Consider the following 23,945-nt stretch of genomic DNA (forward strand, 5'->3'; position numbering starts at 1 on the left):
ACTGCCTTGTTCCATGGCAGACTCAGTCAAGCAGTTTACCAGTACTATTATTTTACATTCACTTTGCAAGGAAATGATAACTTCTGTACATGCCACAGCAGATGACCATTATAAGAAAGGGTCATGTGTATTGATACATGTTTTTTATACACAACAAGGTACCAGCCTCAATTATTATTTATTATATGAACATTATATACTTAAGTTCTTGTGCCAGATGATAATAATGAAAAAAGTTGTTCGTTGGTGAGCTATCTTCATTTCACTCAATTTTCATGGCTGCAATTTTAAAGTTGGGCAAGGACATCAAATTGTTTCATGTGAAGGACTGCTGAAGAAGTTTAAAGATGCTATTGATCACTATCTTTTTGAAGGGTTGTACATCACAACGATTTAGTGGTAAAAGTTTGTATGACCTTTGGTTTAGCTTTCATTTATTTCAAGAAAACATATGAGCCGCGTCATGACAAAACCAACATAGTGCGTTTGGGACCAGCATGGATTCAGACCAGCCTGGCCATCCGCACAGTCTGATCAGGATCCATGCTGTTCGCTATCAGTTTCTCTACTTGTAATAGAGTTGGTAAGCGAACAGCATGGATCCTGATCAGACTGCGCGGATGCGCAGGCTGGTTTGGATCCATGCTGGTCGCAAACGCACTATGTTGGTTTTGTCGTGACGCCGCTCATATATAGTAGTAGCAAGTTTCAAAACTGTGTAGGGATAAAACCGAAAATGACATAGTAATTTCTTCATTGAGGTCAGTTCTTGTATTTTTCAACTTGCAGACGTATTAACAGAATTCTCCTATGTCACATTTCCTGTCACACAGTTAATGTCATGATCACATTGTAATAATATCATTTCAGTATGTTACTATGACAACAACAACAAAGAGATTCCAAATTTATTTGTACATTGTACCTTTTACTGCTTTCTTGAAAAGTTTTTCGGGATTTTTCAGTTTTGAACTTAAGAGCTTGAAAGTAATCAAATGATTTTTATTGTGACAGAGAAGTTTGAAACACATCAAAATTCCATGCAAATACATTATGTTTTATGTGAAGAATGTCTTTTGGGATTTCTTAACTAAATAAGTGAACCTTTGGAAAGAATTATTTTCAAAATTGGTTTTGAAATAAGAAAGTTATTAATGCTTTCTTGCCCTCTAAAATTGCTTTGTTTCCAAGGCAATGTAAATCTTTCTTCTTTTTGTTCAATGTTACTTTGATTGTTAAAATTACAGGAAGTTTAGAATATCTTGTGGAGGAAAAAGATGGCAATTTGACCCTAAGAAAAATAATTAAAATAACAATATTGGCATAATCATTCCTGTATTATAGATATAACTTGTGATAGACATGAAAATGTCTTTTTGTCTGTGGTCTTAAGTTACTTTAATCTGTGTAAAGCTATGAACCCTGCTAAGTGCTTTTCCACATTTATCAAAAACTAACATCTTTTTGATGATTTTCTCAATATTTTAAACCATTAGTTAGAGAAAATGCTGTAATGGTGATGAGTTGGTAGAACTTGATTGTTGCCGCAGGTAAAATAATTGATTGTTTTTTAGAGAAGCCTGCTTGATTGGAATGATGCAAGGTGACACTGATAAGAGCAAATGGAATATTGAGAGAACAATATTCCCAAGATTTAATTAAGTTGTGCTTTATATAACAAAGAACAAAAGCAGATAGTAACTGTCAATCTGTACATGAAAATGTTTACCAGAAGTTTTGATGATTTTTTTCTCCAGGAATAATATTTTAAGATCAGGCTAGTTTAACACTTACCACACTAATGTTTTTAATGGGCTCGTCCATCTTTCAATTTAAGCTAGTCCATTCATCATTTTTAGGGAAAATTTTTTAAATAAAATTCTGAAATTATGGAATAGTGCAGACGGAAATGCTGGCTGATCTTGGTCTGTATTGGTCCATTGGGTATAACCTGTAGCCAGCCGCCTGAGCATGTTCAGAGTTAAAAATGGCTTTATAAGTCGCAGATAGCTTTATAAGTCACAGATAGTTTTATAAGTCACAGATAGTTTTATAAGTTGCAGATAGCTTTATAAGTCACAGATAGTTTTATAAGTCACAGATAGCTTTATAAGTTGCAGATAGCTTTATAAGTCACAGATTATCAGCTTTATAAGTCACAGATAGCTTTATAAGTCACAGATAGTTTTATAAGTCACAGGTAGCTTCATAAGTCACAGGTAGCTTCATAAGTCACAGATAGCTTTATAAGTCACAGATAGCTTTATAAGTCACAGATAGCTTTATAAGTCACAGATAGCTTTATAAGTCACAGATAGTTTCATAAGTCACAGATAGCTTTATAAGTCACAGATAGCTTTATAAGTCACATATAGCTTTATAAGTCACAGATAGCTTTATAAGTCACAGATAGCTTTATAAGTCACAGATAGCTGGATAAGTCACAGATAGCTTTATAAGTCACATATAGCTTTATCAGTCACAGATAGCTTTATAAGTCACAGATAGCTTGATAAGTCACAGATAGCTTTATAAGTCACAGATAGCTTTATAAGTCGCAGATAGCTTGATAAGTCACAGATATAGCTTTACAAGTCACAGAATCTAATTAGGATAAAGTCAATATAATGGAGGTTTTTTTATGGATTATTCACTACCATTTTCTCAGTAACATTACTGTATGTGGAAAAGTAAAATGTAAAATGACAACTTCCTGTTGTCCAGTAAATGGATTTTTGTCTGGTAATGTCCATTCTAATAGCCACTTAGAGAGTTGTCCAGGACTGTAATGGACAATTTCCTTTCTGCTACCATGTAATCTAAATGCTGGCATTTGCAATATAAAATCCTGTCCTCCTCTTGTATCACAGTGTAGGAGGTCCTATCCTGTAAAATCATTGTGTTTTAAATTACAAATAACTGCATACAAATAAAGTACATTACGGTGAAACATTCTATGTTTTAATCAAAGGACTGACTACAAATTGTCCTCATTGTCAGGACATATTAAACCAATATTCAAATAAAGGGTTGACCGTTATTAAGAAATAAAGGTTACAAAAAGACCATGGTTTGCCTTGTTTTGAACTTACCACAGAAAAACTGACAGTGTCATTGGCGTCCGCGCCGAAGCGCGGCGCTCTTATGGAATGAGATCAGATTTTGTGAAAGGGCGACAGCAACTTCTCGAGCCTTTTAGTCGGTCATAATAAAAGCCGAAAATTCCGATCGGTATGAGGGTGCTTGATTATTAAATAAGAATGAAATGTCGCGATATGTTACAATGAATTTTCGCAATGCAAACATTTACAAATGAAATAACCTTTTCCGTCAATAAATCGCGCTCTTCGGGGTTTTTTATTTATCATTTTGTAGTACACAGTCGGTTATCATGTCATGGTATGTTATTGTACATGTATCCTAGAATGATCAGTTGATGACCTAAATATTCTAAAAACCTATTTATAGATATATCTTTTTATCACTCCTATCGGTAAAATGCCGGTCTGTCCCGGTCTATTTTGACCAGGATTTACTAGTGACCGGCGAATAGTACCACACGTTTATTGTCCGGTCTCTCCCGGTTTTTGAGTAGATGTTTGATATCGTTACAATTAGAAAAAAAACAACAATAGCATGTTTCATTTTATCTATATGAGATAAAAACAATAAAATATGTACACGGATTTATATGTAATATAAATTCGTGATATGTACAATAAATGAGAAAAAGGTACATTTTTTATGGTATTAAAATGACATTATCAACTTTGAAACATTTTATTTAATTATTCAATTTGTTATCCGTGTTTAGTAAAGATGCCGAGGAATTATTCAAAGTTACAAATTAGATTTTATGAATTATTCAATTGATCGATAATTTAAAAAATGATAAAGAAAAATACAATGTACATGTACATGGTTTAAGAATAAACAATATTATATATTGAAAGATAAACCATAATTTACTGACTTTTTCCAGTTAAGCTTTGACTTATAATCGTCGGTCAATATGACAATTGAATTCTTAAAATTTATTTTACAATTTTAATAAAAGAGTAGTAAAAACTCAGTATTAAAATAGCACATAAAACACAAAAAAGAATAAAAGAAAACAATATTCATAAAATTTGTATTTTTTTTTTTTAATTAAAATTAATAGATATTACAATTATTGTATAATAAACAATTATGCTCAACATGATCAACATGGTAATATAACCAGTGTCATATTTTTACTAACTTAAAGTGTGAACAGATACCTTAAGGGGGTCTTCGCTAATAGCGATAACATGTACATAATAAGGGACAAATGTGTGGTACGTGTTGATCATGCGTTACACATATGGATTATAAATGATTGCATACATGTATATCCGTTGCTATTAATAACCACGATCATAAAGAAATAACAATCGCCTCGGTCAATATTAATTTTTTCAGTACATATCACATCATATTCAACAGCTAAAAAGTCCATATTTGTATAATATTCTAATCTCTAGCATGCTAATCAAAGTTCATAATGAACAATGTCTTTCGTCCGCTCATTCATAAGTGGTATACATTTCTGGTAGTTTATAAGAATATCTTGTCATCATATGTGTACTAGTTCATCTTCACTTGCTGCATTTCTTGCTTGGACGCCCTTTGATGCTTTGCATCAATGCTTTTCTTGTAAACACTAGAATACTTCCTGGGTTGAGTAGGGAGGGCAATAATATGATAATAACCACAGAGGTTCAAGTGGATTAGACTAGCTCTTTCAGAAGCAATTGACCTTATGATATGGTCATCTCAATGTGGTCATTTCAGGACACTGGACTTTTGATTATGGTGATATTGATTAACTCATTAAATTCATGAGCATGTTCTGACTGTTGTTGGACATTGTAGAATGTTTATAACCAAATAGATACCCTTGTTGTAGATAATAATGATGGAGATGAGATCAGGGAGTAATGCTGTGATCTCTATGGAATCCTGTTTAATTTGACCTTTTAAGATGACCTCTAAATTTGATTGATTGAGATCTTTAAGCAAAGTTAAACATCTTTGAGACCTGGCAAACATTAGTAAGAGCTAATTTTAGAACAGGATCTTTACATTGGAAACTTAAAAAGGTAAATAATTGAAGAAATTTAATACTTCAAAATAAAATTTAAACCAGTCCAAAGATAGGCATCTACCATTGGTCAAATTCAAAACAGTACTTGGTGTCAACCAATCAAATTGCTCATAGTACTCTGTGTCAGCCAATCGCAATGCATCAGTTTTAGACTGGTTCCATTGTTAATTTTCATATTATATTTTGTTTTGATTCAATTATATTATATAATTACATGTATGTATATATATAGGATTTTCTTTATAAGAGAAGATATCTGCATAAAGACAACATTTAAACTGACAAATAAAACATCATAACTGTAATAACGTTTGTTCTAAATTCATGTTTATTACACAATTAATAGATAGTAATAAATAGTTATTTTACATTATTTCCAATATTATTTTATATTCTGATTATTGATGGTGCTTTAATATCTTTTATTATAGATCAGAGGTACTGGTAGGTTCAGGTTTAATTAATTGGCCTTACTTGGAGGGAAGATACTGACTGCCTGACAAAGGTGGGGGAAGGCTGATAATTTTTATCTGCAAAATTCATAAAATATTTATATGATTTTAAGTGAAGAAGAGCTTAGATTGCATTAATTGAATGAAACTACTTGTAAAAAATGCCTTTTTATGGAAGCTGGCTTGTAGTCAGGCATGAGTTTTGTGGTTCTAATTTATTGTTGATTAAACATTTAATGGAAGTTGACTGATTAGAAATGGATGAATAGAATGCCGTCTGCTGCAGAATCAATAGGTTGATAAGAGAAGTAGTTTTGTTTCGTCATTAAAACTGTTGGTTACTGGAATGTTGCTGGCAATTTTGTTGCTTTTTAATTGGCTGAGACTATGTCTTGAAAAAGATAATCAGATGACATGCAGGTCATATGTTTCTAGGTGAATCTTTACATTTATTATATTTTTCCATCAATATTTCCACATAAACCAACTGCCTTTAAAAGATACAAACATCCAACAACAAAGCATAAACTCATTATTTCTTTTTTATTCATTTTGACTTAAGTAATGAAAACTGTCCTTAAAAAATGTGTTTAGGAACAGAAAGAATCTTTCTAGATTTTAACATTCCATAAAAAAAATGTTGTAGCTTAACTTTTTGAAGAATAGTCCAGTTATTATAAGCTTACCTTACTTATATGATTTTTAAGTGAAGAACCTAACCCTAGCTTAATTTACCATGAAATACAGAGACTATATACAGACAAAAGTATTTCTAATACCAATAAATATATCATGATTTATTTTTCTTATCAGTTAACTGTTTGGTAGGAGATTGCCTTCAGAATGATCTCTAGGTATTGTTGTTTTATATGCTAATATGTTGATATATAAACAATATAGGGAAATGAACCATTGCTCTTAATGAAGTCATCTTTTCTGTGTTGGTGTTTTTACCATTAAACAATAGAGATATGTATAATAATGTTGTTACAGGTGAAACCTCTCTGTTAGCACCAGTGACAGGTGTGTTAGTAACAACAATATTAATACTATAGATAGAAGATGATAATTTGGTGATAATTGGTGATAACTGAACAACATAGGTGGATAAGTTAATTTAAGGGGGTATCTATAAGTCAGTTATAATGTAAAAAATGGATAATTGAATCATAGAAAACCATTGAACCCACTTAATTATATATCTTATCCACATTTTTTGTGAAGATATGTTTTGTATATAATGTCAAGTTATCTCCCTTGTTTTGTATTTAATTGTCATAATATCTCCTTATATCAATTAGAGGTCATTTATATCAAATGTAAGCAAATTCTCATACAGTACTGAACAAATAAGTTTTAGTTTGGAATCCATTTATTTAGATTTAAAAAGCGGAAGGCTTAGTGCACCTAACCCATCATGAATATCACCAGCCACAACCCTACTGTGATTATCACCAACTTATGTAGGAAATCACCAATCTAATATTAATATCACCAACCTACTGTCAATATCACCAGGCTACTATGAATATCACCAAACCTACTACGAATATCACCAAACCTACTATGAATATCACCAAACCAACTATGAATATCACTAGGTCACTATAAATATTACCAATCTACTGTAAATATCACCAGGCCACTATGAATATCACCAAACCTTAACTGAAAATATCACCAGGCCACTATAAATATCACCAGGCTACAATGAATTTCACAGAATCTACAGTGAGTATCATGAGGCCATTATGAATATTACCAAACCTACTGTGAGTATCACCAGGCCACTATGAATATCACCAAACCTACTGTGAATATAACCAGGCCATTATGAATATCGCCAACCAATTGTGAATATCACTTAAGCCACTATGAATGTCACCACACCTACTATGAATATCATAAACCTACTTTCAATATCACCAAGCTACTATGAATATCACCAACCCTACTGTGAATATCACCAAACCTAGTATGAATAACACCAGGCCACTATGAATATCACCAGACCTCTGTGAATATCACCAAACCTACTGTAAATATCACCAGGCTACTATGAATATCACCAAACCTACTGTATCACCAGGCCACTATGAATATCCCAGAACTTACTGTGAATATAACCCAACGCCATTAGGAATATCACCAGCCAGTTGTGAATATCGCTTAAGCCACTTTGAATATCACCAAAACTACTATGAATATCACCAAACCTGCTGTAAATATCACCAACCTACTGTCAATATCACCAAAATGACAGAAAATAGTTACCTGAGTACCACACAATTTTTTCTAATGTAAAGCCTAAATTTGTTTAAAAATTCTTAAATAGATGATTTTAAAGGTCAAAGGAATCATTTACCTAATTTAATTATTTATTTGGCATGAGATTAGGAGAGGTAAAGTGCTTTTTATTTCAAGTTATCAGCCTGTTAATATAAGACTGTATGGCCAGTTATTTTTTGCATGTTCTGTAAACATAGTCAGTAATTTAATACACCTATATAAACCCATCAAGATGTGTTTGTGTAAATACTGAATATCCCCAGCTATGTAAATCAATACTAAATAAATATTTTACTTTCTAAGGGTTGATGTATTTTTAAGTTTTTAAGTATTATAGATTAAAATGCAGTCCCCTTAAAAGTGTGAGATCATATTGAAGTTTTGTTAACTACCTGTTAAACAAATTTTGTTCTGAGATAATTAAGATGTTAAGTGAATTTAAGTATGTTCTCAACTTTTGATGAACCATTTTGATGTCCGATAGATCTATATGAAATGTTAGTTTGCCCCCCACCCCTACCTCACTAGAGTTTATTAATTAACCAATTTAACACTATAATGGGGAAGACTACAAGTTATATGACTGCCGGGCTGCTGAGTCTTCTGCCAGTACTACGGAAACCAGGCTTTTAGTCTGCTACCAGTACTACGGGAACCAGGCTTTTAGACTGCTACAGTACTACGGGAACCAGGCTTTAGACTGGTACCAGTGCTATGGGAACCAGGCTGCAGTCTGCTACCAGTTTATGGGAACCAGGTTGAGACTGGTACCAGTGCTATGGGAACCAGGCTGCAGTCTGCTACCAGTTTATGGGAACCAGGCTGCAGTCTGCTTCCAGTACTACGGGAACCAGGCTTTTAGTCTGCTACCAGTGCTACGGGAACCAGGCTGAAGTCTGCTACCAGTACTACAGGAACCAGGCTTTTAGTCTGCTACCAGTACTACGGGAACCAGGCTCCAGTCTGCTACCAGTGCCGGGAACCAGGCTTATAGTCTGCAACCAGTACTACGGGAACCAGGCTTTTAGTCTGCTACCAGTACTACAAGATCCAGGTTGCAATCCACTACTAGTGCTTTGTGAACCAGGCCACTGCCTGCTACCAGAGTACTCTATGTTGCAGTACTCTCATTACATCAACATAACAAGACCGTGATTTCCAAAATTTTAATAATGCACATAAACCATGAAATTAAAATTTGAAATCACACGTTTAAAATGCCACTGAGAATTCTGGGGCCTTGCATACTGTCAGACAAACTTTAAATTTTCATCAGTTCTGTATAATATTATTCTAAAAAAAGAAATGGAAAAAAAAATCATTTTTATACCCAAAAATTTTCATTTTATACCCTTTTTTCCCATTTCTTCAAAAATCTTTCCATGCCGCTTGCACAGTGCCTGGATTAATTTAGAAAACACACACTAAATTACATAAAATGTTAGATAATCAAGTTATTATAGTTAATTTATCAGACAAAGTTTTAATGATACAAAATTACCAGAATCTTTATAAAGACTTTAATTGTAAATTTTATTACGTCACTGGAGTCATATATGGAATGTGTTCCTAGGTTACTAAGTGATCTTAATAGAAACTTATATTGTTGTAATAATAGTCTCCATTTTAGGTGAAAACTAAGGAAAATTCTTCAGAAATTTAAAAATATTGATTGGAAATTTTACCCTACAATGAAAAAATAATATTTGAAGTAGAAAAATTCTTTTCCGAACAGTGACAATTGAATTTCAAAGTAAACTAGTTAAAACAAGATATTACCAGTCAGTTAATTACAAAGAATGAAAGTGGCGGCATGGCCGAGTGGTTAATGACTGTATTACTAGTAATCTAATGATCGCTAGCTGCATGGGTTCAAACCCTGCCAGGGGCAAGTCATTGTTCCCTTGAGCAAGAATCTTTAAACTCATTTCTCAGTACTGGTTGGTTCCAGGAACAGATTGGAAAGTGTGTCTATAAGCTTATAGTTTCCTACACAATGGAACTAAAATAAATTCTGTATAAATCAATTACCAAGAATAGTAATATAAGAATTCTAAAGCTCATACCTTACATGGTAAAGATAAGGTTTCAGCTAGCAAGAGTTATTTACAGATAACATTATAAGTGTACCATATGTTATATCATTATTCTATCTTAACTTAAAAGTTATCATGCTAAATTTAAAAAAATTGACTTGTCTGGCTTTGAATTTGGCAGTGTCCATTGTTAGCATGAGGGGTTTCTTTATCAAAACTGTGAATAAAGAAATTACCAGTTTATTAAAGTGAAAATCTTAAGAACACCCAAAACAGCAAAATTGAAAAGTTGTAAATGCAAAATACTGTCCACGCCCCCTAGCGCCAGCTTGAGTAGAACATGAATGTTGTATTTAGTTTATTATTAATAAGCATTCACAGAAGCATTTATGATTGGTGGTGATCATAGAAACTTCTATGCCAGTTCAGGTCCCCAAGTGAAATAATGTATAATTGAACACCATATTAACCAGGCTGGCTTGCTGTCTTTATACTGGTGGTAAACGGGCAAGTCATAGGTGGTCCATTATAACCAGGCTGGCTTGCTGTCTTTATACTGGCGGTAAAGGCAAGTCATAGGTGGTCCAATATAACCAGGCTGGCTTGCTGTCTTTATACTGGTGGTAAAGGCAAGTCATAGGTGGTCCATAGAACATTGCAGACCAAGATCAGCTGGCACATCTGTGTGATCATGATCTGCACTGTTCACAGTGTTTCCAGTCAATGTGTGATCATGGTCTGCACTGTTCACTGTTTCCAGTCAATACATATTTTAAAATATTCCCTTTAACTAATAAATGGTTTTGTGCTGATTGGATGATTGACACGTCCATTTAAGATAAATGGTAAAGGTTCAAGTTAAATTTAACATGTTAATGATGTAGTAATAATTTGTAAACAGTCTTGCTCTTATATTCTGATTCACACAGTGGTTTTTGAAGTTGATGAAGACATGCAAGCATCTTCTGCAGAATACTGTTATCTTGAAGGTGTTAAACAATAATTTGATATATAAATACAGGCTTAAAAATTTGAGGAAATGATTTATTAGTAGAAGGAAAGATGATTTTTGGAAAATCTGGAGTCTTAGAAAAGTAATCTCTTGAACATTCTGTATTGTTTTACATCTTATCTTGATAAAGATTTCATTGAGGCTATTAATCAACTTATATATTTCACTGAAGATAAACAAAAAAAGAAAATATCTGTTTTTCAAACAGTGTGGTATAAGATAATATAAACTGAATGTTGTGTGGTAATATTCAGGCTAGATGGTCTTCTGATGGTAGAGGATGTCAAATTGCTAGACATTGCTGTAAATCAGATCTCTACTTGATGCTGGGGCACCTGTTTTTTTCTAGAATAATATTTTAAGTGTGGTGTCATTAATTTGAGAAATAGTTTAACAGAGTCTTGGTGAACAATAATTGGCTCTTTTATCAAATTGTTTTTGCTGATAAGTCAACAATGATTATTATGCTAGTCTTTAAATTGAAATGTTTCTCCAGTTTATTATTCAATTTCGAGCATTTTTTTCTACCTAATTCATTTCTGGGTTTAATTTATATAAAACTGTATTATCTTTGCATAAAACTTTTGTTTTTCCAGCTGTTAATGAAAAATTTAATTGGTCTATTGCAGTTTTTTTTTCTTTCTTTTCTTTTTTTGTAGAAATAATTTTATTATTTATTTTTAATGGTTCTGTGCCTACCATAAAAATTATTTCATGGGCAGGAGATTTGCAGAAATGAAATTTGCTCTTTAAATTTGTTGGCTCATTAATTTAAATTTTTAAAAAGACCATATTATTCTTGTAACTCTAAATGTCTTAAATGAAATGTTGCCATTCCTTCAATCTGGACAAAACCATTCATCTTTTATAGGGAAAATTAAAAAATATAATTATAATGACTGAAAAGAGACCAGTGCAGAAGTTGAGGACTATATTGGTCTGCACTGGTCACATGGGTAGATTTTCAGTTACCTTCAGCAGGGTAAAAGATAAAGCTGTACTCTTGACCACAATTAATTGTTCAATAGAAACCATTTATTTGTATTAAATAACTTTAACATTATTTATATTATTTATAATTCATATTTACCTGGCTATTTATAATTCATATTTATTTACCTGGTTATCTATAATTCATATTTACCTGACTATTTATAATTCATATTTATTTACCTGGTTATCTATAATTCATATTTACCTGGTTATTTATAATTCATATTTGCATGGTTATTTATAATTCATATTTGCAAGGTTATTTATAATTCATATTAAACTGGTTATTTATAATTCATATTTGCAAGGTTATTTATAATTCATATAAACCTAGAAACCTTGATAGAGTTACCACTCTTGAAATAATTTTTGATACACTAAAGCTGCATTTAAAGTATCTATTACCTCCCTTTTATTTCTTTTAAGTTACTGCTTTAGCATAAGAGGATCACACAGAATAGTGTTTCACCTAAAATTGATGAATATAATATTGAATGCCTTATATATTTATTTTTGTACATTTTACTTTTATACATTATAACAGTTGTCCCCCTTGATATCATTTGAATAATTAAGTTCAATAAAGTTTGGTATCAATTGACAAGTTATCATTTCCTTCCAGTTATGTTAAAATTTATTTATAAACACACATGACTTAATTTTGAATATTATTTGATACAAAGATTTGAAATGGTTCTCCTTCCAGTTTAGAAATGTAACAGAATTACTTCCCTTGAGGACTTTTTTTTCCTCCTCTGAACATTGCTTATTTTGCATTTTTCTGATTCTTTCTGCTCTACATCTATATATGAAAATCATCTTTTCTGCATTTGTCATTATTCACTGGAGATGTAAATTAATTAAATGACAAGACAGTATTTTGATCCCTCACTCAGTCTTGCCTGGAGATGGACTAGGAAGGTGTAACATACTGTATATACAATAGATGAAAGGTAAATGGATACCTGGTGACTGCTAACAGGAACCTGTTAATTAGTTTCTAGATGACATTTTAAAGTGTGAGAAATTGATTGAAGTCCAGTGTCATGTTTGTTTGAAGAGTTATTGTGAAGTACCAGGGTAAGCAACTGATACTTCTGTCTATAGAGGAATATAGGGACCAATATTGATCATATGTCAAACTAAATAATACATTTATACATTATAGTGAATTATTTCTGGACAAGGAGAAGCATTGTCTTGCCTCAGGTTGCTCATTATGTTGATTTTTCTCTTTCTTTACAGTAGAAACTGTGCACCAGCAATTGATAGATGTGCTAGCTAATTATAGATGCATAAATAATTTGGAAAAGTCTCAGTTTTAGCCAATCACAGCTCTTCTAAAGGTGGACTAATCTTTTATACTCAAATTACTCTTTAAGTGTTCAAAAACATGTGAATCTATGTTTTTCCACTGTGGGCACAATGTTGTGAACAATGTAAATGATTGTTAGTGGACCCTGAAAGGCCCAGCATGGGGTACCATTATAAAGGATCATGTTCTGGCAAATTTAACACCTTGAGTTTTGATAAATTTAGAGAACACAGTGGGATAGGGTCAGATGTTAGTTTTAAAAATGTTAATTATGAATTGACACAGCATCTGCCATGGCCAATTATTGTGTCTGTTTGGGATTTATCTGTCATACTTTGTTTTAGTTTGCAAAATGGTTTCTTAATGGTCTTTAATTTAGCCATTTAGATTTTTGTACTGCATTGTATAAGGAAAATGATGAATGGTGGTGAAGGTGTTTAATATAATGATGACTACTACTTTAAACTTCAGCTGCTGCTTATAATGGTGATGATGATGCTCTGATTGATTTCTTGATAGATGATGATGATGGTGGTTATGATGATGATGATGATTATATTGATGATGATGATGGTTGTGATGACGACGATGCTCTTATTGATTTCTTGATAGATGCTAATGATGATGATGATGGTTATGATGATGATGATGATGGTGGTTATGATGATGATGATGATGATTATTATATTGATGATGATGGTGATGATGATGACGATGCTCTTATTGATTTCTTAATAGATGCTAATGAGGATGATGATGGTTATGATGATGATGATTGAATCATAAATTAACAGAATGAATAAAGAATAGTTATTATAATGTTGATTATGATATTGGGCACAATGATTGATTGATTGATTGATTGATTGATTGATTGATTGATTGATTGATTGCATAAAAGAGAAAACTAATGACCACTACGACATAAGTACTTAAGATTCACAAAATAGTGCATACTATATCCTTACATAGTTGTAGAGATATGCACAGTAAAATAAAATGTAAATGTCAAATGTTTAAAGTTTTTTTTCATTTAATTGCTTTAATTGTTGGAACAGATTCCTGCATTTCCCAGAAAGGCATTTCACAATGTTAAAGAATGCAGTTTTTGTCTGATAACAGCAGTGTCTCTCAACATTGCTAATAACAATTGATGAAGAAATTTATTTGTATGCACCTGTTAAAAAGGGGAGGGCTGAATTTATTTCTATCTATCTATCTGTCACATGGTTTTATATGATTTGTATAAAGAGAGAGTCATTTATAAGGTGGTGAACATATAGACTCTGTCAGTATGTCTAAACTACTGTAAGATTATCAGTAAACGAGAATTACAAGTTACATTTTCAATGAAGTATGGTGACTGTTTCGTAGAGTATGAAGTACGCTAGTGGTCTTCTCTATGTTATTGACTAGTATCTAGTTAAAGTCGTTGTAGTAGTGGTGTACAGTTGTTTAATATGCTCGTGTATTGTTGTGAGGATTGTTTAAGAAACTGGCCGTGAGATGTAGTTATACGATTGTAAATAAAACTGTATTATTATTGGGATTGGTATAAAAAAAATATACGATACAGGGATATATACGTGTATGGTTGTGAAACATTGACATATTCGGTTTTAAAGTGTTTAAGTATTGAATGACAGTAGACTTTTTTTATTGACATGGAAATGAAATAATGAATATTTTTTTACGATTTTAAGATATCACGTTTGAAAATAAATACGGATTTGTAATATTGATATTGCAATTTTTTGTGTTTTTTTTGGTATATTTTTTACAGTGAAGTAATAGGAAATATAATAGCGGGGAAAAAATGACGAAAAAATTTAAGGACACTGTTTTGACAATGATGATTATGTATAAAGTTCATTATACAAATTCTTGATGAATTTTTACACTCATTTTTATGATGATTGATTTGTAATGGATTGTAAAAGAGAAGTAGAAAAAACGTCATGATATTGTGACATTTTAACGTCCTCGTTTTATCATTAAGTATATAACTTAAGTTTCTACTTTTCCATATTAGGGATGTGTTTATGATATCATACAGATATTATAACAGGAACAATGTTATAAATTAATCGCGACAAACAAAGATTGACTCAGGAATATTATATTAGCAAGCAGCATTATACAGAATTTTTATTTTTAAAGCGGGTAAAATATCATGTTAGACCAATGTGGAAGACATTAATATATATTTTTGGATTTACGTTGTCAGTGGCAACAGATTTATCCTACTTGGATTTGAACATATATGGGTAAGTTTTCTATAATCAATCAGCTTTTTATATAAAAAAAAATTTCATGTATTTTTTGTTGTCATTTTCTTTACGTTGACAGTGATTTTTAGCTCCTCATTATAATTTCTGTTTCATGCAAGTGCTCATATTTTTCTAAGTACCTACCTTTATATTCCCTGATGAACTGTTATGACAGCTTGGTTTGTTGTGGTTCTGTTTTTTTCAAGTACTTCATTTAAAGCAGGTTTTAAGTTAAGCAGAATAAAAAATCAAGAAAAACGAAAAAAAAAACGATCATATCAAATTTAGTTTGTACATGGATTATAGGAAGGTTTGGATAATAATTCTGTTATATAATTATGATATAAAGAATCATTATTTTCAAGTTGACAGTCACAGATCAATGTCTTATCTTCCCATCATGTTGCTACTAGAACATGGTTGTCATGACACCAGTTTCAATGTCAAAGTAGAAAACACTTAGTACATTGTTATGTAAAAATTATTATGATTTTTTCATGACTTTTAGTAAATACTGCTTCATGTAAGTGTAATTTAGGTTACACACAAGAGTACAACTGTGTTACAATATATCTTCAGGAAATAAGCAATGTACAACAAGATATATCGCACTGGCAGGAGTTAGATATATAATGAGCTAATTTTCTAAGGTTTTTTGTTATACAAGTGTTGAAATTTGTTGCGAACAAAAAGGAAGTAAAATGAGTAAAAAAAAAATTGAAAACAGTCAAATATTTTGCTGATTAACTCAGGTTTAAAGAAATCCTTTAAAATGCTTTTTGTATCAAAGTAAAAACAAAGTTTAGAATATTAAGTAATTGTTAATTATTAAAATGTAATGCTAATATAATTAAAACAAGTATCAGTTACTTAAATTGTAATAAAAACAAGAGTTAAGAGTTATAAGTACTTAAATTGTAACATAAACAAATAATGTCATTAAAATTATGACACATAAAAAACAAGTATTACCTATCAAGATAATAGCATGAAATTTGATAATAAACAAGTATTTATGACAAAAACAAGAAAATGTCATTGAAATTATAATACAGAAGAAAATACAAGTATTTAGAATTTCACAAATTTTATTAACAAAATTCTCTGACCAACTGATTACTCAGATGTGTTAAAACTTTTGGAGGTTGTGGCACCATATGTCAGATATATATTGATTATAACAACCACAGTTTCAGCTAAGATATACCCCTTTATTAGGCTATCAAATGTATTAAAGAATATATATATATCTCTATATGGAGGTTGAACTGTGCTCTGGTAATTCTGCCATGATTGGGTTAGGATTGAAAACTACCAACACCACCTGACCATATATCTCTAAGTCCTTGGAATTAACTATGGAGAACAATATAATTTATACTCTAAACACACAACACTGGACAAGAAGTTGATTACATAAAATCTAGGAATAAAAGGTTAATTAATAAAAGAATGAATTATATGTGACATGATTGATATAAAAGTATTCTGCCATAATATATATATGACATAATGTTAACACTGGTATTTCATTCTCTATTATAATGATCAGCAAATTATAAAATATTCATGATAATATACATTTACTATATAACTACATAATCCTGACTAAAGCTATCAAACATTTAGAACTGTGTATTTAATATATCAGTTTTCACAGAGCAACAATAAATGTAAATTTTTACACTGAAATAGAGAATAATGTTGCATGACAGAAAACATAAATATTGAATTGAACACCGAAGTTGATAGTAATAGTACAGGTTAATTTCTATATGTTTTTGTGGGTCTTTTTTCAAAGAAATGAAAAAAATGTTAAACATACGAATGTTACATAGAAATATCAGCCACGTCTGGTGGTTTATGAATGGAATGTAAATATTTAAAATCAGAATCGCTTTGAACGTATCTGTGAAGGGATCTATTTTGTAATAGATCATTAATACATTATAACTGAATTAGTACGGCTTTTCATTCATATTACAGGTATTAAAATGTAATATTTTACTCATACTTTACAGGACTAAAACCTGGTTACAATATTTTATAAACTCATTAAAGCAAAGAAATTTAAATGTTTCTGTCAATATTTAATGTGTTTTGTCCAAAATAAATAAATAACAGCTTATCAGCACCTGCCCTGTATCAGCTGAAAAAGTCCGTTTTTAATCCCCCACCCTAAAAAGATAAGCAAAAAATCTGTTTTAGAATGGTTTTTTCCTCATGGTTTTTGCCAACAGCACCATAGAAGTTCCCTCATTTATGTGTTTCAAAGAAATTTTTAAACAAAAATTTAAAATAAAAAAAGAGATAAGAATACAAATATGCCTAAATTAAACTGAAGAATATGTTATTCCAGGTTTTTAAAAGTCTCTTATAAATTTTATCAAAGTTAACTTTTATATTGAATATTACAGAAATATGATCTGCTATTAAAAGCAGTATTGCAGAAATTTAACTGAATTAAAGCTTTAACTACACAGAGAAAGAACCATTTTCTGATAAAATATCTTAATTTTTTGTGTTTAACCTTGAAATTCAATTTACTTAAAATTCTGGAAAATGCATTAAATATTTTGTAATCAATATCTTCATGTTTTCCCATAGGAATAAATTTTCTCATTTCCTTAAGTCCATACAAGGTATATTTTTTGCTTAGGATTTGTTTTTCCCTATATGTGATAATAAAGTTAGTATGTTTTGTTTGAATTTAAGAATATGTTAAGTAGCAATATGACATTTCCTTGTCAAATTATCTGGCTTACAGGCTATAACACTTTATACTAAGCTCTGTCTCAGATCTCAGGATTTTCATTGGACAATGCACACATTCTACACTGATTTTTGACCAATCAAATACCTTCATTCTGTCAGTCTGAGCTTGGAGACTGCCTCAGTTAATTAAATCTTGGACCCAGAATTCAATTATATACAATTCTTAGTCAGGAAGATCAAGAGTATAATAGCATAAAATTATAGATCTCTGAAATGTTTTCGGGAGAAAAAAAAAAGTAAAAAAAGAAATAAGATTCAGGATTGAATACCACTTGACCGGCGGTGCTCATGGCGTGTTAGAAATGATGCACTTTTGTCTATCTCTCTAAAATTAATAGCATTTTGTTTTATAACATGCTCAATAAGTTTTTCTTTTCAGAAATTTTTTAACTGTGTCTATTTTAAAGTCTTTTTGGCTTGTTCTACAATTGTTCTTCGATTGTTCTACGATTATTTTATGATTTTCTTACTATCTTCAAAAGTCCAAGATCTTTAATACAAGCAAAATTAGTTAAATCATAAATATCTTATTAGTGCAGGTTTTGACATCACAATTTTTTAATTTTGTTAATTTTCTAGTTGAAGGATTTCTGCAAGATCATGGTACCATTCTACTTGATGCAGAACATGTAAATATGTACAACCAAATCTGTAATCAAAATGTACCCACAAAAAGAGAGCACCTTGCACTGTAAATTAATTAACTGGAACATCAGTTTACAGTCTCACCTTTGTAATGACCTGAAATTTAATTCTGTACTGTGCATTTAATTGCATGAATCCAACTTCATGATTTTGCATAAATTATCTTCTCTGATTATTATCACTCACATATCATGTGTCTGTCTTAGTAAGTAAATTTTGGCCAGGAATAGAAAAAGAAATATGTTTTTCTTGTTAACATAGTTTTAAGAATACAAAAGCAACCAAGCAACCTTTAAGAAAAATAGATCAGAATTTTGTTTGAAATCAAGGTCTTAGATGTACCACAGTTTAGCAGTGAAGTTCTTAAAAGTATCGCCATTTATTTGTTTAAATTGTTTATTTGATAAATTTTAGCTTTCTTGATCCCCGTAATACAAAATCCTGTAATAAAACAGTTGACTGTTTTCCATTTTAAAAAGAATGCAAGCTTAGACTCAAATATAAATGATTCATTTAAAAAAAAACAGTGCAATAACACAGTAAACATTATTGCATATCTATTTCACAATTAATATATTTTCTAATTGTTTAACATACAGTATTGAGTAATCTACCCTTATAAATATTGCAACAACATTGTCATCTATTGAATGTTGCAGAAATCTAAAATGTTTCTAAATTCACATAAATATAAATGCATATGATATATATATACACTGTTGTTCTGAATTTTAATGAATTTTAAGTCAAAATAAAGCATCGTATATTCAATAAGAGAAGGAAAATTAGTGAAATGAAGATGATATATTGCAGGGTATAGTTTTAAGTATTGTTAAGAAAATTCCTCTGGGACAATTCAATGATGTTATTTTCATGGTGAATATAATAAATTATTCACAATATGCAGAATTTGCATTTTAATACGAAAAACTTAAGTAATTCCTCAATTTATTACTGCTCTGATATTATTTATGTCAAGTTTTGCAAAGTGTGTTACATTTTAGTTTAGATAAAGTGTCATAAGTCAAAGGGTTTGCTTATAGTAATCTAATCTGTTTGACATTTCTTTTGAATTTATTATTGATATTAACACATAAACCTTTCGAAGTTATTTAAAACATTTGAATAACTGTCATAAATAAACTTCCTAACATTTCATGCTATAATCAATTTTTGTTTTGTCAATGCCAGTTACCAATGTTTATAAAAAAAAGCTGTTTAAAAAAGCCGTTTTAAAATTACGTGTTGGTCGAGCAATTGATTTTATTGATATGTAACGCTGCTGTCAACTTTTTGAATTATGCTTTTATCATGGACGTTATCGTGCCATTAAGGGGGTTAAAGTAACAAAAATATATCAAAATAATCTCTAAACCAAACTAAAATTATTGAAGACAAAAAGACCTTTTATAGATTTTAGTTGGCACGATTGGCTGCATGCTTTGTGAAGGGTGTGTGGCATTTTACGTAGATCGGAGATAAATCGCCGCCTTTTCAAAATGTTTTCCTTTCATTTAAAAAATATGTTCAATTCGGAAAAAAAAACGTAACAGTTAGGAAAATATTCTCCAAGGGGGAAATCTTGTCATCGAGCAGAATGCTGTCGACTTTTCATTCAATTAATCAATATGTGTTTTTTTTAAGTGGATAGATAATAATCATTATTTTTCATTTATACACTGTAACATATATTACCAAAATCATTGAAAATAAAAAAAAAATCGGCTTTGAAAGTTAATTTTCCGACATTGGCATGTTGAGGCCACAAAATAATTTTGTTTTTTATATTAAATACAAGAGGTTAAATGTATTTGTTTAATTGATCAGAAAAAAACGTTACTTATACCATTGTGGTTTCACCCAAGGATAAACAATATTTAATACACTATAATGGCTTAACAGTAATTTAATTCAGTTAAGATTGTTTTGATAACAGATGTATCTAAATTTCTCAATAATTACAGTTTTTAAAGCATACCACAGTTCATGTTCCCTGCAGGTGAGTTTGATGACATTTACCACCCATTTGTTATGAAAATATAAAAAAAAAACACTATCCCTTAATAAGCAAAGTTTTTATTGCTTGTAATGTAAAGGGTGTTTAAAAAAAAAAGAATTGTGACATGTTACAAAAGACACGACATGACATTTATTTCTGGTCTTTCGGTACCTTTAATCTAAAGGCCTCGATGCTTTAATTCTTTGTTGAAAAATAGCGGGAATATTCTGAAAATGAACTGCGTCATTATTATTATACAGGCACGGCTGATAATATTAAAATGCTTTCCTATAGAATATATATTGTTAAGAATGAGCAAAATGTTCAGATCTATATTGTTTACTTTTGCTGAGGAATCATTCCAGTCATTTTGTTTATAATAAATTTCTGATATTGAAGTATTTTTTGTCTTTCACATTGGCAGAACAGCCCGATGTTTATGAGGTGCGTTTAAATAAATCTAGACAGCTTGTATAAACAGTCACTGCAAAATACTGTGTGGGCAACACCATTTTTTTTCTGCTGTAAACTATTGTAAGATATTGCAATAACTTGGCTTCCTATTCAATATAATAGCTATTGTAGATGTTTACAGTAGTTGTTGTTCATTGACTGTGTATATAATGTTAAAAGAAATTTTGATGTTATTTCTGAAGAAATACAGAATTTATTTGGAATAAATAAAACAGTGGGATGGTGATTTTATGTATGTGTCAATTCAAACTTAATATTGCATAGAAGCTACACAATCTGTCCCAAGGGGCTTTCATGCTAAATTATCTGGCTTATTGGCTTTGAAGTACTTTCCCTTGACTGCTATGAGTGAAGGAAACTTAACTCTCTCATGGAAGGTTTGTGGCTTCATATAAAAGTTCCAAGTAAGATTTTCATTGTTGGCAACCTGTGGTCTTCTTGCATCACTTTACACTTAAAACCAGCCTGAAATCATAAAAAACAAACAAAGAAGGGTAGGCCATCAAATCTTCACCATTTGTTCCAATTATAAGTAAATTATAGCATTGTTAGGATAATGAAAGCTTTAAATGGCATAGGGTCGAGACTTTGTTACTTTTTTGGTATGTCAATGAGTATTTTATAGATGTAAACAGAATGACTTGTCTTGTATCCCCAATTGTTTTCAATATTGTTCTGAAAGGAAAATGAAATTAATGCCACGATTTGACACTCTGAGACATTCAATTTGAGGAACAGACTATTTATGGGGAAATGTTTCTGCCTACGGATATTTATGTAGTAACATTACTGCATACGGATATGAAATCAGCAAGATCTAGACAGACATAGAGTTTTAATCAGTGAAAAAAATCAGATTGTTTCCGAAGGCTTTGATGAATTTGTCTTTTGAATCGTACAAATTGTTTTCTGATTGGCTAGAAACATTTTGTAACAGCAAAGATGATTGGATGACTTCAAAGATCATATAATTATGTAGAAGAAAGAAAACTTTTAAAGGTGTGTTTTAGGATTATTTTTTTGGTTTAAAAATAAATGAAAAAGCTAAAAAAAATAAATGACATTAAATCGTCACCTTGGAGCAAAAAGTAATGTAACTGACATTTTTTGAGAAAATCACTTTTTGTCATTATTTGGTTAGAAATACAAACTTTCACCAGTCTCTGAAGTTTAGAAGCTGAATTTTGATAAAAAATGACTTTTTTGGCATAAAAATAAAAAATGTAAGTGCAGCTTCAGAATTTGTTGGTGCAAAAACTACAGTAAGTACACTTACATGAGTTTTTGCGCCAATGTTTACACAGATAAGTTGAAAATAATTTGATGCAAAAAGTATTATAACTGCATTAAAATATTTCACTAATGCATTATTAAATAGCAAAATTATTTCTAAAATACAAATTTTATATAGAAATCGACTTAAGGAAACTAACATTTAAAGAAAATGTTTTATTTTAATTTAACAACAAATAATATAGCTAGGAATATTTCAGTATTCAAATTTTGTTGATATTTTTAAATGATTAAAGTAAAAAGAGCTGTCATTGATTCGGTGGAAAACAAATTTAAGATGAAAATTTTTTAATGATTCACAGATATATTGATAATTACGTACTACTTGTCTCTTAATTCTTTTCCATAATTGTTTAAATGCTTTCAGTAAAAACATGGTCTTTTCGTAAATGTGTCCACAGTAGTGTTTCAAACAAATGCCCGTTGCATGATTTTTGCTAACAATTTTTTGTCATCACTGCCATGAAATATGCTTCTGCATAATTATGTTTTGGTTGAATTTTCATAATTTCTAGACATTTAATTATTAAATCAAAATTATCGATTTTCTAAAATGTGTACAGATCAACAAAAAATTATCAATGATGCACATCAATATCATTTCTATGGACGACAGCTCTAAGTATTTATTTTTTTCAATTGTTTACTCAATAATTTATTATAAAAATAAAGATAAAACTAGCTTAAAAGATTTACATTCTTATTGCATTATATAAGGACAACAGTTACTGTATTATAAAAATGTAACTGCAGTTTCACTGTTTATAGCCCTGGAAAGAAACAGTTGCTAACATTGGTTTATCTTTTCTATTTTAATTTCTATAAAAACATGGCAGACAATGACATGTAATCTGTTTCAATAATATATTGGTCAAAACCATAATTGCTAGTATCCCTTGCAGAAATTACTGGTAATTTACCAGGATTTTACTAGGATTTTACTGGGAAATCCCAGGAATATTTACAGGGATAATTCCTAGGAAATGCAAGGAAATCTGAGGAATTTCCAGTTACTGGCTGGCGGTAATTGGAACGACTGAAAACTACTGGTAATAACTAGAAAAAAAATGTGAATCCAGGAATGCCTTAGATTGACTTGTACTGGATATCCTAATTACTGAGAATGACCTGCCCACGGTATTTGGAACATTTTTCTAGTCCATCCCAGGCATTTCAAGGCATTTCAAAGACCTATGATAATACCAGTAACTCCTGGTATTTTTATAATCTTAGGAATGACTGAGAATGACTTGCCCACGGTATT

General features: G+C 30.7%; 1 protein-coding gene across 3 annotated transcripts in view; it reads left to right on the forward strand.

The window, feature by feature from the left end:
- LOC132758113 (inactive tyrosine-protein kinase transmembrane receptor ROR1-like) overlaps window positions 1-23,945 on the forward strand; it is a 203,355-nt gene that overhangs the window by 95,636 nt on the left and 83,774 nt on the right. The window contains exon 1 of one of the 3 annotated variants that reach the window (XM_060749622.1): window positions 14,509-15,492. The exons of the other annotated variants lie outside the window; for them this stretch is intronic. Within the exon in view, the coding sequence (XP_060605605.1) occupies window positions 15,410-15,492 (83 nt within the window). The 5' untranslated portion in view covers window positions 14,509-15,409. Of the gene's footprint in view, window positions 1-14,508; window positions 15,493-23,945 lie in introns of those variants that run through there. 3 annotated transcript variants of the gene reach the window in all.

Source organism: Ruditapes philippinarum, unplaced genomic scaffold, assembly GCF_026571515.1.
Source record: "Ruditapes philippinarum isolate M1 unplaced genomic scaffold, ASM2657151v2 ctg42_1_1_1_1, whole genome shotgun sequence".
Lineage (NCBI taxonomy): Eukaryota > Metazoa > Mollusca > Bivalvia > Venerida > Veneridae > Ruditapes > Ruditapes philippinarum.